This window comes from Elaeis guineensis, chromosome 6 (genome assembly GCF_000442705.2).
Source record: "Elaeis guineensis isolate ETL-2024a chromosome 6, EG11, whole genome shotgun sequence".
NCBI lineage: Eukaryota > Viridiplantae > Streptophyta > Magnoliopsida > Arecales > Arecaceae > Elaeis > Elaeis guineensis.
Genome location: NC_025998.2, coordinates 126,382,559 through 126,398,145, shown reverse-complemented (window position 1 = coordinate 126,398,145; position 15,587 = coordinate 126,382,559). Strand labels below are relative to the sequence as shown.

Below are 15,587 nucleotides of genomic sequence, written 5' to 3'. Positions count from 1 at the left end.
GAAAAAATTAAGCATCATCGAAAGACCAAATTTCGAAACCAAATTCTCAGTTCATAAATTGACTAGATTTAGCATGCCGATGCACAATCATATTGTTAACTCTTTAATCATGGACAAAAAAAAAGAAATAAAAGATCATACGTAATCCATCCACAATGATCATGCACACACATATATATTATGTGTGTATGTATACGGAGGTATGTTTGTATGCATATGGAGATGGAATGCATATGCATTATCGACAAATTTGGGCGTATATGGCCATAGTGCAGTGTCTAGATTCTCCTATAAACAAATTATATCTTAATCTTATTTAAGTTTTGAGATATTTTCTCAAGCATTTGGACTAGGTAGTCAACCAATTCAATCTAGATCAACTCAATAACATCACCCATTTACCTAGAAAGACATGTCAGCAATTCGGTCATATGATCTAGATCCAAACTGCTTATGCCCTGAGCCTACTATGCCTCAACCTCGGGCATGCATAGGATAAGATATGGTAGGATTTGACATGTCAACTCCAATAGAACAGAATGATATGGACTATTCATTACCTAACTCTTGATCAGAATTCAATTTGGCCTACACAGATTCAGGAACAGGAGATGGATATGAGCCAGAAAGCATTGATGCTACATGAACATGCAGGCTAACTTGAGAAGAAGAAGGAAAAGGAGAGGGGACTACTGGGTTATTATGTGTGGATATTGAGTCAAATATTTATTATAGTATAAATAAATCAAGTATTAGTCTCGTATAATTTGACCAATTTGGTTTTCTAGTTAGATTTGGCTGGCAACTTCCGACTCAAACCTGGCATCATCTAAATCAATTGTACTTGCAAAATTACACATGTGCTAGACATCAATATCCTAAAAACCTAATAAACTGGAGATGAGCATGAAACAAGCGTACACCCATAAAGCTAGGTGCTTCTTCTCTCCATCATGAGAATTGGATTCCAATGGATTTGTCCAACACTTTGGAGCCACCAATGCTTGCAAAATATTCTTCCAAACGTGATTCATGCTTCTCATCACATTACTTCGCCTCACCAAACATTACTAAAATCAGAGTTTAAACCACTTTAGAACAGCAAAATATTTTGTGGGAATCCAGAGTAGAATTTCTGTTCTCAAATCTGAAAAGATTTGAGAAATTTGCTGTTTAGTATTTTACACCGGACAGGATCTGTTCTTCCGACCAAGCGGTTTGCTGCGACCCTCAAAGCACTACCTTCCATGGGCTCATGTCGCATCTCGTTTCAATGTCGCCCCACCGTTGTGGCTGAAGTGCCATATTATCCGTCCAACCATGCAAAGATTGCAAAACTTTCTTTCTATGGCAATCTTTTTTATGAAAGACGGAAGAAAAGAGAGAACTTTTTATAGATTTCTAATGGGGAATGTGGTTCCTTTTGGGACCACAAGGGAACCATGATAAAGGTTGTGGGGGAGTATGATATGTAATGATATCCCATCAGCCTTCACTTCTTCAAAAGTTCGGGTTACATCCTTCCCACCAAAAAATGATTAATCTCCTTTTGCCTGTATCCACTGTTGGACCATGCCATAGTTGAATTGAGATTTATGAGACAAATGAACGGAAGAGTTCGAAATATTTTGAAATCTATGTAAGATATGGCCCAATGATTGCATTGCGAGAAAAGATCAATTATTCTTTCATATAAAAAATATAATCTCACTTTCTCTATTTGTCCATCAACCAATCTCTCTTAAATTTCTCTATGTCCACTCCCTACTTCCACCTTGCAACCTTTTTAATGTCCTTTCTTTTTATTTGTTATTCACAAAATATTTTGTTCTCATTTCTCAACACCCTCGTGTGCACACTCTTCCATTGCAGGTTAATTGAGTTGTATAAGAAATAAAAAGTTCAAATATGATAATCATTAATTTGACTTATCTATAGTATTGCCGTGAACTTGAGATCCTGCATACAATAGAAGAACATACTTTTTTTTTTTTATTACAAGTTGATGATCATACCACTCTGATGCAAGTACAGTCTAAAAAGTTAGATCACAAATATCATACAGTGCTCCTGGACAGTCATCTCCTTGGCATCAGGATTATCTCCAGTATGATCGACAATAAAGTAATCCAATCCATGATACTATTCACCTCTCGATAGATATATTGAATAGCCATCGTAGAGAAGTAACAGAGAGACTCTTAGATATTATGGAGCAGCGGGTGAACTTCCAACCACATTGTCTCGTTTCAGATCCAACCAATAATTATAGCAAGGGAATGATATACTCAAGAAGTTAAAAAGAAAATGATGGCCCTCTATGATTAGAAAGAAAGGATGTGATTAAGCATTATTTTCAAGGAGAAAAAAAAAAGGACACTATAATTCATATTGTAACAACAAAAATTAAAAATTCTCTATAAAATAAAGTAAATACTAAAATATAAGAAGCTTAACTAAAGACGTCTTTGCCCAAGACTCTTTGTTATAATTGCTTCAAATTTTTTATTAAAAAATTTGGACACTCATGAGAAGTGCAAGTAAAAATATTATTGATTTTAATACAAAATTTCAAACACTTAAAAATTTGTTGGACACCACTATTATTTTTGTGTTTTAGTTTCTCTCTGTATTAGTTAAATATTGCATAAAGGTGGACATCGAAAGCAACATTTTCATAAAACTTTTGCTATTCTTTATTTTTATTTTTTTTAAAAATAAATTTTGCTTTTAAAAATTTTAAAAACTTACAAATAATTTTTAAAGTTAAATACAATCACCGCACATATAGTTCGGTATATATAATTTTTTTTTTTTTATCTCTGAAAAAATAAAAATAAAAAATATTTTATAAAAACTACAGTCACTTGTGTTTTTTGTCCACAAGCAGTATATCATACATGTATTCAGTTCGGTAGCAAGAAATTTCATAGGAATACAGCTCTCTCCAGCAGTACAGCAGTAGCCCATGCAACCTGCAAGCAGGCTTAAAGAAACAACCATCCACATCGGATCTGTACGTTTCGCGCGAGCAGCGTGAACGCCGGCAGACAGCTCTCCTTTGTCATATTGAGGAACATTAGGCTATCTAGGTCCGCACAGCACACAGCGACTCTAAACTAGCAACCACAGAACGACACGTGGAACGTACAACCTTAATTTTTCAACCCCTGGCCGGCTCCCGGTTTCTCCCCCAACCCCCTCCTTTTTGTCTCAAATAGACGGAACGAAATATGGGACGTTTAGGGCTGCTGCTCCGACCATCCGACCAAACGCGCAAATGGATCTCCGACCGGTCGATTCCGTCCTCTCCGTCGCGTCCACCCTCTCTTCCGCTCCCAAACCCGATCCCAATAACAATAAAAAGCCTTCCTTTTTCCCCCTCCGCGTCCTCTCCCACATGGACTCCTCCCAACCCGGCGACGAGGAGGAGAGCTCCCTCCTTCCCTCCACCTCCCCCTCCCCTGGCCCTGATTCCCATTATGGCGAAGAAGACGATACCGAGGAGCGCGCCTATGACGCCCGCGAGAAGATCGTTGTCGGGATCTCCGCTGACGACGCTGACTTCGCCGCTGGTGTCCCCCCCTTTTCTTGGCGCAAGCTCTGGCTCTTCACCGGCCCCGGATTCCTGATGAGTATTGCCTTCCTGGATCCCGGGAATCTGGAGGGGGACCTCCAGGCCGGCGCCATCGCCGGGTACTCGCTGCTGTGGTTGCTGTTCTGGGCCACGGCCATGGGGCTTCTGATCCAGATGCTGTCGGCCAGGCTTGGGGTTGCTACAGGAAAACATCTGGCGGAGCTCTGCCGGGAGGAGTATCCCGGTTGGGCGCGGCTGGCGCTGTGGTTCATGGCGGAGGTGGCGATGATTGGGGCGGATATCCAGGAGGTGATCGGGAGCGCTATTGCTATCAAGATTCTTAGTCGCGGGGTGCTGCCGCTTTGGGCTGGAGTTGTTATCACCGCCATGGATTGGTGAGGATCTGGGTACTTTATCTATCCTGATTGAGATCCGTGCCAGTTCTTATTGTATTGGGTGACAAAATTCTAGCTTTCTTTTGAAATTCTGGTTTGTTAAGTGAGATTGAAGAAACTACGTTCATGTTTTATGTCCTTCTATCTTCATTTGTCCCTTTTTTTTTTCTCTTTCTCTCCCAATTACGAATTTGTTCCGTCTATTTCCCCCTGTTAAAAGGATAGAGACTTTTTTCAAAGTATGCTTCATGATATGCCCTCTCTGTGCGTGCCCATTTTCACTTCTGGAACTAAGATTACACATGAAATAGTCCGATCTATTATGTTTAATAGAGTTGACTTTGCTTCTCAAAATCATGCATTGTTATTTAAGCTTTATCTGTTCTGAAGTTTCATCTTTTATGTTCAATCCCAGCTATACCCTGGACAGAAACTTATATCTATTTAATAGATTTCATTTTCATAGCTTCCCGGGGCTAAATTAATGTTCTTTGGGATTAACCAACTTTACGACACAATGTAGATTAGCTATTAAAAGTGCAAAAACTCTAAGCCAGTGCCAGTTATAATCCCAGCCCATGTTGTTAGAGACACTTCTAATCTTCATATTTGTAAAAAGGGGTAAATGAGATATAATTCAAAGAGTCGACAGCTTCTGAAAGGAGTTTTAAGTTGAAGAATATTTTTGATAAAGCCCTCCACTATTTTGTTAGCTAAACCATAGGCTCTGCCAAAGCAAAGGAGCTTTTTGAAAGAAGGTTTGGATTGATTTTTTATCTTTTGATAATTTGTCCTGCAAAATAAAGTCAACTATAGGTTTATGGTCAGTATGGAAACCATCTCTGTTTTCTGGTCTGGTAGGTAGCCCCACTTCTCTGTCTTCAGAATTTAAGGTATATTATGACACTGTGAATGGAGATTTTATACCCATCTTTCTGTTGGCAGCTTCATGTTTCTATTCCTCGAGAACTACGGTGTGAGAAAATTAGAAGCTGTTTTTGCATTTCTCATTGCAACAATGGCCTTTTCCTTTGCTTGGATGTTTGGTGAAACCAAGCCCAGTGGGAAGGAGCTTCTGACTGGTAGATACTTTATTTCATGAAAAGGACTCTTTGTTTCTTTTCTGGTTCCCTTTTTTACTTCATCCAGGTTCTTCAAATTACAGTTTATTCCTTGTCTCTTTGCAGGTTTATTGGTTCCAAAACTAAGTTCAAAAACCATAAGGCAGGCTGTTGGGGTTGTGGGCTGTGTCATTATGCCCCACAATGTATTCCTGCATTCTGCTCTTGTACAGTCAAGAGAGATTGATCCTAGCAAAGAAATCTGTGTTCAAGAAGCACTAAATTATTATTCCATAGAGTCTACTTTGGCCCTGATTGTCTCCTTCACAATAAATCTGTTCGTTACAACAGTTTTTGCAAAAGGATTTTATGGTACTAAAGAAGCTAATGGTATAGGTCTTGAAAATGCTGGGCAGTTTCTACAAGACAAGTATGGGGGAGGGCTATTTCCCATTCTTTACATCTGGGGAATCGGGTTATTAGCAGCTGGGCAGAGTAGTACGATTACAGGCACCTATGCTGGACAATTTATCATGGGTGGATTTCTGAATCTTCGCTTGAAGAAATGGATCAGAGCATTGATTACTAGGAGCTTTGCAATTGTGCCAACTATAATTGTTGCTTTGTTTTTTAACACATCTGATTCTGCTTTGGATATTTTAAATGAGTGGCTCAATGTGCTGCAATCTGTTCAAATCCCATTTGCCCTTATTCCACTTCTAACATTGGTATCAAAGGAGCATCTTATGGGAGCTTTTAAAATTGGCTCTACTGTTCAAGTAAGTAATTAACATAATACTTTTATTCAAATGTAACCTAAGTATGCGTTTTTGCTACGTACATGTTCATTTATGCCATAACTTGTTTTTTGCTAGCTCCTTGCTTCTTATTTCGTTGATAGCCACTGATTTCAAGTTTTACTTAATCTTCTTGAACAGAGTTTCATCTTTACAATATGCAGTTTTAGCTCTTAAAAGAGAGCTATTTATCTGGTCTAAAAGTAAGGGTAGTTATCACAGACTATTTTCATTAATTTCCAGATTTTCTCAAAGTAGCAAAATCAATCATGCTAATCTTTTCCTCTCCTAAAATCTCCCCTTTCATGCATTTTTCCTTTTTTTTGTATTATTTAATCCCGTGTCTTGTTGATTCACATAAACTTGGTTGTTAAATCTTTATGGAAGTTGTGGCAGATATTTTCAGAACTTGTTAATTAGCCAGAATGTTGCAAGTAAAATGGAACTTTTTATCCTAGTTTTGTTTAAAAGGCTCACATTTCTTTTTTTATAAAAAAATGTTTGCTTATAAAATTAAATCTAGAATTAAAACTGTGTGATTTCTTATGCAGATCTTACGTTGCATGAGTTATATCATTCAGCAGTATCCCCTATCTTTCCATGCTAGTGAGTCCATAGTTTTGGCATTTGTAATGTGGTGTGTCTATCGTGTCACCCCTCGAGTACAACCGGCATGATATGTTATATATATATATATATATATATAATGTGTGATTTCTTATGCAGATCTTACGTTGCATTAGTTATATCATTCAGCAGTATCCCCTATCTTTCCATGCTAGTGAGTCCATAGTTTTGGCATTTGTAATGTGGTGTGTCTATCGTGTCACCCCTTGAGTACAACCGGCATGATATGTTATATATATATATATATATATATATATATATATATATATATATATATATATATATATATATTAGTTATTTCTTTGCTGAATTTCCAGATTGTCTGTAACCATGTTGGATATACCATACTGACTGATTGTCATCTTTTTCTTGCTACATGCGGAGACTTGTAAAACTGTTACAGAAGTAACAGGAATTTCTATATCTAAAGAAGGTTTATGTACACCTGTAACTTTGTTTTTGGAATATGGGTACAGCTGAAATATGATCTACATGAACACATAAAAATTGCTAATTTTATAGGTCTGTGTTGGAAGAACTCTTATGTAATGGAATGTTTTGTAAACCATGGAAACTCCATCTAGGTTAACTATGTTTGCGCATATCTGCTCTAGACACAAGTCTATTTAGTGAGTGTTGTTTTGTACAACAGAGTCAGGAATCAAATTTTTATCTCGAATGGACTGTTTCAGTATCAAATATAAATGTCTTATCTTTTAATAATGCTCTGCATCCATGCATCTTTGTGCGCTATGCTGTGCAGTACATAAGCTGAACCAATAATTGTGTATGCTCCTTTTTGTACTCATAATTTTAGATAGCATGAAACTTGTGGTACCACATAATTTCAAGCTATTTTATCACTAGGTGATTTAGGAAGTGTCTTATAGTTAAATTAAAGATCTTATCAAAGGTGGTATCTCCGAAATGGTTATTATGTCCATGGAGGATGAGATATAGAACATTTCTTCCGCGTTCTGACACTTTAAATTCTCAATCTATTATAAGTTGTCTGTTCAAAGTCACCATTTTCTAGAAGCTGGTGGATTATTGGATATATTATGGTTGGAAGTAAGGAAAGAAAGACAAAGATGTGCCATTCAGGATTCTTCTTCATACTTCTCATGAGTTTTAAGGAACATTACATTTTCTTCTTGCTACTGGTTTATCAGGGTGTCTTTTGTCTTCCTCCTCTCCCCTCACCGTTGTATGTTTTATTGCATAAAAGAAATTGCCTCTTTATTCTACCTCTTCAATTCTTGTTACATGATAGAAGAGCTATTCTCTCATGTGTGTTCTCTGATGAAAGAAATTTTCTGCTGCCTCACAAAAGAGGAAATCACTGTAGACCTTCAGCCCTTTATATTCTTTTAATAAGATTTCACCATTATTAGTTTGAAGATCAGTTTTTTCAAGTGGTATCCAGTGATGGTGGGACAATAAAGAGAAATAACAGAGTTCTTCGCTATCTCAAATAAAAAAAATAATGATCTACACCTTCAACAAACCGTAATTGTTCCCCTGATTTTTTTTTTTTTATACTGAATTTCACCACTAACTAGTTAAAGAACTGGTTATTTTGATTTGTTTGCACTTAGAAGCAGGAAGTGATGGTTAATAATTTCAAGTTGTTAAGCATCATTTAGTTCAGAGGGCTAGATATGGTGATATCAGTCTTTGATTAATTGGTGTTTCTTGAAAAAAATTCATTTCCTAATATTTCAAAAATTTGTTAAGCATCAAATCTCATTTAGTCCAGATGGAGAGATGGGGTGATATCAGTCTCTGACTAATTGATGTTTCTTGAAAAAAATCATATCCTAATATTTCAAACTATTACATACACTTGGTTCAACGAAAGTCGACATATATTTAGAATACATATTATTTCAATTCTTTTGCATGATGAAGCAAAAAAATCATGGCAAATGGGTCAAAAAGTTTTTATTTGCATGTACTATTCTTAATTTTATTCGAAAGTTCATTTCCAATTTTATGTTCCAACAAAGTGTCTGATCTAAAGGTGATTAGACAACTGCTTTTGGCTCTCTCTCTCTCTCGCGTATTTCTATTTTTGTTGCTATCTTGGAAATGATTGGCTGTGAAGGGAAGGATGATTTATTGTTTTTTATTCAGCATGTGTTTTTTCTGTTTGTGGGGTCTCTATGTTTCCAATGCCTTTATGATGGGTACATGTAAAAATTTCCAACTGGACCTATCTCAGATGGTTGGCACCCTTCTTCTTAGTGCTTGTACTTGGGGGACTCCTCAGTTTGCCTTGGGAGAGAGAAAGAGAGCACAAATATGGGTGATTCCCATTAATCAGTGGAAGACAACTTGCCATTATGCTGATTCCTTGTTTCTGTTTCTAATTGTATTGCATGCTATATACTCGTTTCTAGTAAATTAGTACAATTAGGTGTTATGTACTGATGAAGTCTGAAGTAAATTTTAGCATTCCTGGCTTTTTTACAATAAAATGGCTAAAGCTTGCTGTCTCTAGATGAGGAAGTGCTTATGCAGGAATAATATATACAAGTCTTGACTTGCAAAGCAAATTAATGAATGCTAAAACCATGTAAAAGTGCATGGTGGTAGGACTTATAAATTTGTGTTAATAAACCAAGTTGGCTCGGCCAACTATTATATTTGGCATTTCTTAGAATCTTAAGTAACTGACCGAATATTAGAGAAAGTACTTCTCTACTAGGATATATTAAAGTAATGGTGATGTGCATGAGACATAATTTTTCTAGGTGACTCATGCGACATATCTAACAAGGTGAAACAAAGATTAGATGGTGATGTGCCGGGTTATATTTTGGTTGCGGTCTAGAAACCCAATCCTTGCTCTGGGTGTACTATTTGGACATTGAATTGACTAGGTTGGTCCCTATGCAAGTGGTGTCAAAGTGAGTTAGATGGGTCTTTTCTCTTATAACTGAATTAGATCATGATATTGCTCTCATCCTTAAATAGGTAATTTACTGCTATTGCACTATAGCTTTGATGCCTTATAAAACTGTGTTTGTTTGCATTCATAACAAAATTATTAACAATTAATTTCTTATATGTTATTTGGATTGTTTTGCTGTAGATGGTAACCTGGACTGTCGCTGCTCTGCTAATAATAATCAATGGCTACCTCTTGCTGGAATTCTTCTCCTCTGAAATACATGGTCTGTTGCTTGGTTCTATGGTGTGCGTAGCCATAGCTGTATATGTGACATTTATAATTTATCTGATCTTGCACGGTGGTGAATTATCCACTTGGCTTGCATCAGCAATCCGCAAGAGATTCTCATGAGGATTTGAACTCAAAAGATAATTGATTTTGCTTTAACATGTTTGGAAGATACAGAAAGCGAGTCCCACATTTTCGGACGAGAAGAATGGACATAATGTTGTACAGTGAAGCTGCAGGAGCTCCAGGGTTATATTGTTCAATTGGTCTTTCCTGCTCATGCAAATCAGTAAAGTGTTCTGCAGCATGGTTGTGTTTGCAATAGGTTTACCGTACTCTGTTGAAGAGGCCAGTGCTGATATAGAGTATGTTGATTTCACAAGGTCGGCTATTCTGGGCTATTCGCAGAAGCCTCTTGAGTATAGCTTTTTGATGAAAGCCTCTATGATATAGTTATCTCTAGCAAATTTTCTCCCTGTTACAATGCAGGAGATGACAAGTAATAACTTCACAGGTGAATTCATTGTTATGTTGAAGTATTTGCCCATTTCAGTACTAGAAATAAGCAGACTGAATCTTGTATCAGCCATGGTTTTGTCCAAACCACAAACGCAGATTAAAGGATAACCCAAATGTATTACCTTTTTCCCCTCTCTTTTTTCCCCACTTTTAGCCTTTGATGACTCTTCCTAGACTTCTTAAGATTTTTTAGTTGTATGAATCGAGCAGGGTTTGCTTGTGACAGACATTGTGTCTGTTTCTCAATATCTTGCAGGCTCGAGCAGCACCGTTAGCTAAATGTGGAAGAAATATGATTTTGCCCAGGTTTACCATGTCAGGAGGCTTATCCAAGGTGGGGCTTATTTCTCTGATCCCTGCATCATTATAGTCAGTGCAAAGGAACATACAGAGAACTAGCTGGTAGCAACTTGGGGCAGGCAAGTGTGTGATTGGAATTCAGAAGAGAAGCAGCTTCAGATGGATGAATCGGTGAAGATCTATTAATCCACTGAATTATGTAATGCTGGACCGTCAATGCAATGCCAAAAAATTAGGCTGCCATGGTGATCTTAAGCCGGTATATCTTAGATGAAATAGATATATTGAAATGATTGCACAGAAGGGAGAGTTACTGAAGGTCTGACCCTGAAACATGTTCTAAAAAGGAAGAATGGCCGGGTTTCCAATTCCATATGCTGTCATGAATGCAGTAGAATGTTAATCTTCTTCTCTTTCTTTTCCCTTCAGTTTTCTTTTTTTTGGCAGGACATTCCCATTCCTTTCTGAAGTTGGAAGTCAGTCCCTTTCTTTATCTTTAGTGTATGATGGTCACTATATTTTCAAGAAAGTATCGAGAGCCGTCCATGAGTTAAAACTCTTACAAATAGAATGTTCAATTGACGATAAACCTAATACCCCAAACATCCTGTAGTTTGATTGGACTAACATTTTCAGTAAACTGGTTTAAACCAGTTTACATGATTCGGTTAGACCACCTTCTCTGTTGGTGAGCAGCGGTCAAGAGAATTCGATCCATGTCTCTCTTCTTTCACTTCACTCTTCTCCCCCACATCTCTAAAATCCTTAAAAAATTTCTGCAACCTCAAGCTTTTGTGATCAACGTTCTTCAGGTATTCTCTACGATGTATGTATTCTATTGGAATAGAGCGGCGCTTACAATCAATTGCATCGCTAACGCTGTAAATGTTTCAATATTTCCAGCATGTAAAACTTTTATTTTGCAAATTACTCATATTTGGACAAAACCTTTAGGATCTTTGGATTTACTCTAATATTTCCAACCTCATTTTAAGTTCTAAATCAACTCAATTGAAATCTTGGACCCATGTTACCAAGTCTTTTGGATATCAATCATCTTATTAGGTCCTTCTGTTCATCTATTATGATGTTCAGAACATACATTTTAGATTTTGAACCTCCTCCAAAAGCAAGGTCTTAGAAGAGAAGTGCCAACTACCTCCCAGAGATTGATCCAAGCTCGGACATGGTACCATCATGCTAGTTTTAAACTTGAATCTCCAATGCTGAGCTAAAGTTTGGGCCTAGGGCAGACCTATCTCGATGGCATCCCTATCATCCATCCTTTTTCACTTATGATATGAAGCCGCAATTATTCAACAAACATTCCATCCTCTTTAACCAAACAAATCAGAGCAGTGCTTGGCATTTTTTACCTCTTGGGGTATCAAAATGATAGCTAATTTGGGTTTTCTTGTGCACCATATACTAGATTGGTGGTTCCTTTTTAACCCATGGTAGGTCGCTAAGAGGTAAGCTAAGGGATACACATAGCATGTTCCAAATAAGTAATATGTATTTATCTCATGTAGTTATATTGAAAAACATAATTACTTTTTCATTGAAAAGTGCATTCTTATATTTAATTAGCTTTCTTGCCAATATTCAATTTATCCTTTAGGTTGTTTCATGTATCTAAGCTGATCGTAATATTAGTGGAGAACAATTCAAGTTATTTCACTAAATATCATACTAGAGAGAAGCAAGAGATAAGCTTTGTCATCACTTGATCATCAATTCATTGAAGTATATGGATATATAAATGAAATTGTGCATGCAACGATTGAAGAAGAATGCAAAGGCTTACAAAAGAAATAGAGAGAGGATAGTGGGCATTATTTTTTGGTATCGAGAGGATATTGGGCATTGATGTGCTTTTAAAAAGTGAGGGTTTGGGTATTGATTGCTGTACAAGCAAGTTGAAGTCCTTGTTCCTCTTTACGTCATCTATGCCATACATGATAATATACCATGGTTGATATGAATATTAAAATTCCAATTGATTTGCATGAGAGAGAGAGAGAGAATTACTAAAACAAACTACGTCAAATAATTTAGAATAATCTACAATAATTAATGATTCGATATAATCAATTATAGATGAAGATTATTGTGATGTAGAAAAGAGGGCATCATTAGTTACACATTAGTTATGAGTCAAAAGAGGCTCTGTCTTATATAGGAAGAGATCATCTATCTCATATAAGACATCTTTTGAAGGACAAAATTATAAGATCTATGAATTAGAACAGACAATACTACAACAGATATGATATAGGAGAGATGGCAGCAGGCATGTGGATCTAGTTTCGGCTTTTAATACCAAACTAGCAATCTTGCTTCACAGCCAGCCAAAGCAAATGATGCCTTTCGTTTTGCACGGCACAGCATGCCTTTCTCAAAACGGCACAGCATGCCTTTCTTTTCAGATAAGGTTCCAAGATTTTGTCCTAAATGCGAGCCGTGGCGCATACAAACGTGAGAACAACTCCTCCATTCCGCCACATATTGCTACCAAAGCGAAGCCACATGATCCTAGTAATCTATTGCCTCTTAAAGTTGGGAACAGAGCTTGTGAAGCTCACATAAGTTTCCCTCCATGTCCCTACCAAAATTTCTTTGTAAAGCTATACTTGTTCGGTGGCTTTCCAAGTGGTCGGATCGCGAGGGAGCAAATCACATGATCAAACTTGGATGAGGAAGCTTGCGGTAATCTATTGTTTCTACAAATATACGGCCATTTTTTTTTATTTTTTATCAGGTAGATAAGGAAATATATATATTTCTTTATGAGATGCACACACTTCATGTTGGGGTAAATCATTCGACTCCCGACTCAGATCAACCGACTACCGACTCCGACTTAACAACAGCCGACTGACCGGACATACAACTCCGACTCTACATCGACTGAATATGCGGTTCTGACTCTTCATCGATCAACTGAACGAACTACACCGATCTATTGCCGGCTGACCGACTAATGATCCGACTACTATCGATCGGCAGCAAATGACTTAGACCATCGGCATAACAGAACTACTAGCTGACGGTCGCTCATGGATTCTACCAATATATGATCGGTTTTACCGATATATGGTCGGTTTTACCGATATATGATAACCGTCATGAACGATTACCGGCCGCATATCACAGTACAATCAGTGAGAATTAACGATCCACTACGTAATTATGGCCCGATGATTTAGCGCCATAAAACACGGGACCACGTCTGACGGTTACGAAAATCTCATCTATAAAAGGGGTAAGAAAAATGGGGCTGGTAAGCTAACTCTGGGCTGAAACTCTGCTACTGCTTACATTTAATCCCTGTTCACCAACTTTCCTCTCTGACTTAGGCATCGAAGAGTTTCCGTCGGACACAAATTCGGTCTGTGCGGATGCTGTTTTGCAAGTGTTCGTTTCCGACGACAGGCGACGGAGAGTTAGCCACAACAGATTGGCGCGCTAGGTAGGGGGAAGACAACTTACAATGACGAAAATCAGAGTCCAACGCTCGACTGCAATCGGATCAGCGAGGTACTCTTCCCATCGAAAAGAGGTTCCTCCCCCTCCTCCAGTAGCAGAGCCTAGTTCCTCACGTTTCATGGTTACCACGGACGTCCAGATTACTGCAATCATGCAGCAAATGAATATTCTTACAGAGGCAGTCAAAAGCCTCCAGCAGCAGCAGATCCAGCCACCACAGCCACCGACAGAGCAACCGAAGGCGTGTTCGGTGCCATCCCGGCACAGCCGCCGTCATCCACGGCAGTCTCCTTCACCAGAGTGGCCGTCTCAGCTCTCTCATCGGGATGCAGTGGCACTCGCGGTGCTCTCGATGTACCATCCATCGTTCACGGTGTCCCTCTCCTTCTCAGTTGGATTGAGCAAGGGAAAGAAAGCGACCGCGAATACCGTCTGCTTCTCCCTCTAACTCGTCGGGTGGTTCTCCCTCCAGAGTTTTCTAACAGCGATTTGATGATTATGAACGTAAATTCTAGAAAATCAATCACCAACTCACTCAGCTTCAAGTGGAAGGTCGGAAGTTCTCCAATGACTACGACTTCCACACCGCCCAGTCGCTTTCTCGGTACGTCTTGGACCAACCAATCCCATCTCAGTTCAAGATGCCTTAGGTGGAGCCATACGATGGATCCACCGATCCGATCGACTATCTTGAGAGCTACAAAGCTCTCATGATGATTCAGGGGGCAACCGACACCCTCTTATGCATCGATTTTCCAGCAACTCTTCGAAGAACTGCTCGAGCCTGGTACTCCGGGCTTCAATCAGGAAGCATATATTCTTTTTGACAGCTAGAATATTCTTTCATGGCTCACTTCAGCACTAATCGAAGGCCGCCACGAACTTCTGATAATCTCTTCTCGATTAAGCAAGAAGAGACTGAAATACTTCGGGATTTCGTAACTCGTTTTAATACGGCCATGCTTGAGATCAAAGACCTCAATAAAAACATGACTATCTCGACCATGAAAAGAGGTCTGAGGGGATCTCGATTCATATATTCTTTGCATAAAACTCTCCCTCAGACTTATGTTGAACTTTTGGAGCGTGCATACAAGTATATGCGTGTAGACAAAAGAGCTTCTAATCGTCGCCAAACAGAAGACAAAAGTCAGAAGAAAAAGAAACAAAAGAAGAACGGAGCTCCGGCCGAATCAAGTTGGCTGCCTTCTAACAAGCGAGCTTCACCTGACGATGGAGTCCAAGACCGACTTATGACAGGTATGACTCCTATACTCTCCTTTCTGCTCTCCGTGCGCAGATCCTAATGAAAATCGAAGGAGCAAAATATTTGCGATACCCTCCGCTGATGAAAGCACCATCGAGGAGCCACAATCGGAAGAAGTATTATTGGTTCCATCATAATCACGATCACGATACCGAACAATACATTCAACTTAGGGATGAGATAGAGATCCTGATTCGATGAGGCTACTTCGAGAAGTTTCGGAGAGATCTGTCGACTTAACCACCTGCCGATCGAGAACCTCAGCCACAAACTGGAGAAGCTATAAATAATCAGCTGACTACAGGGATGATCAATATGATCTTCGGACGATCGAACTGGGGGACAACTTCCGAAGAAGAGTCAGCGAAACG

The 15,587-nt window shown here is 38.5% G+C and overlaps 1 protein-coding gene across 3 annotated transcripts; it reads left to right on the top strand.

Annotated features, from left to right (window-relative positions):
* The first annotated feature begins 3,196 nt into the window (after positions 1-3,196).
* Positions 3,197-10,868, top strand: LOC105033239 (metal transporter Nramp6). 3 transcript variants are annotated; one of them, XR_003798867.2, is made up of 5 exons: positions 3,197-3,972; positions 4,918-5,054; positions 5,160-5,812; positions 9,555-10,155; positions 10,417-10,868. XR_003798867.2 is itself a non-coding variant. In XM_010907952.3 (4 exons), the coding sequence occupies exons 1-4, from the start codon at positions 3,281-3,283 to the stop codon at positions 9,762-9,764; spliced, it is 1,692 nt and encodes a 563-aa protein (XP_010906254.1). In that variant the 5' UTR covers positions 3,197-3,280; the 3' UTR covers positions 9,765-10,292. The 3 variants fall into 3 exon arrangements, 1 of the variants encoding a protein (XP_010906254.1); XR_012142197.1 differs by having other exon boundaries at positions 9,555-10,275; XM_010907952.3 differs by lacking the exon at positions 10,417-10,868 and having other exon boundaries at positions 9,555-10,292.
* The last annotated feature ends 4,719 nt before the right edge of the window (positions 10,869-15,587 follow it).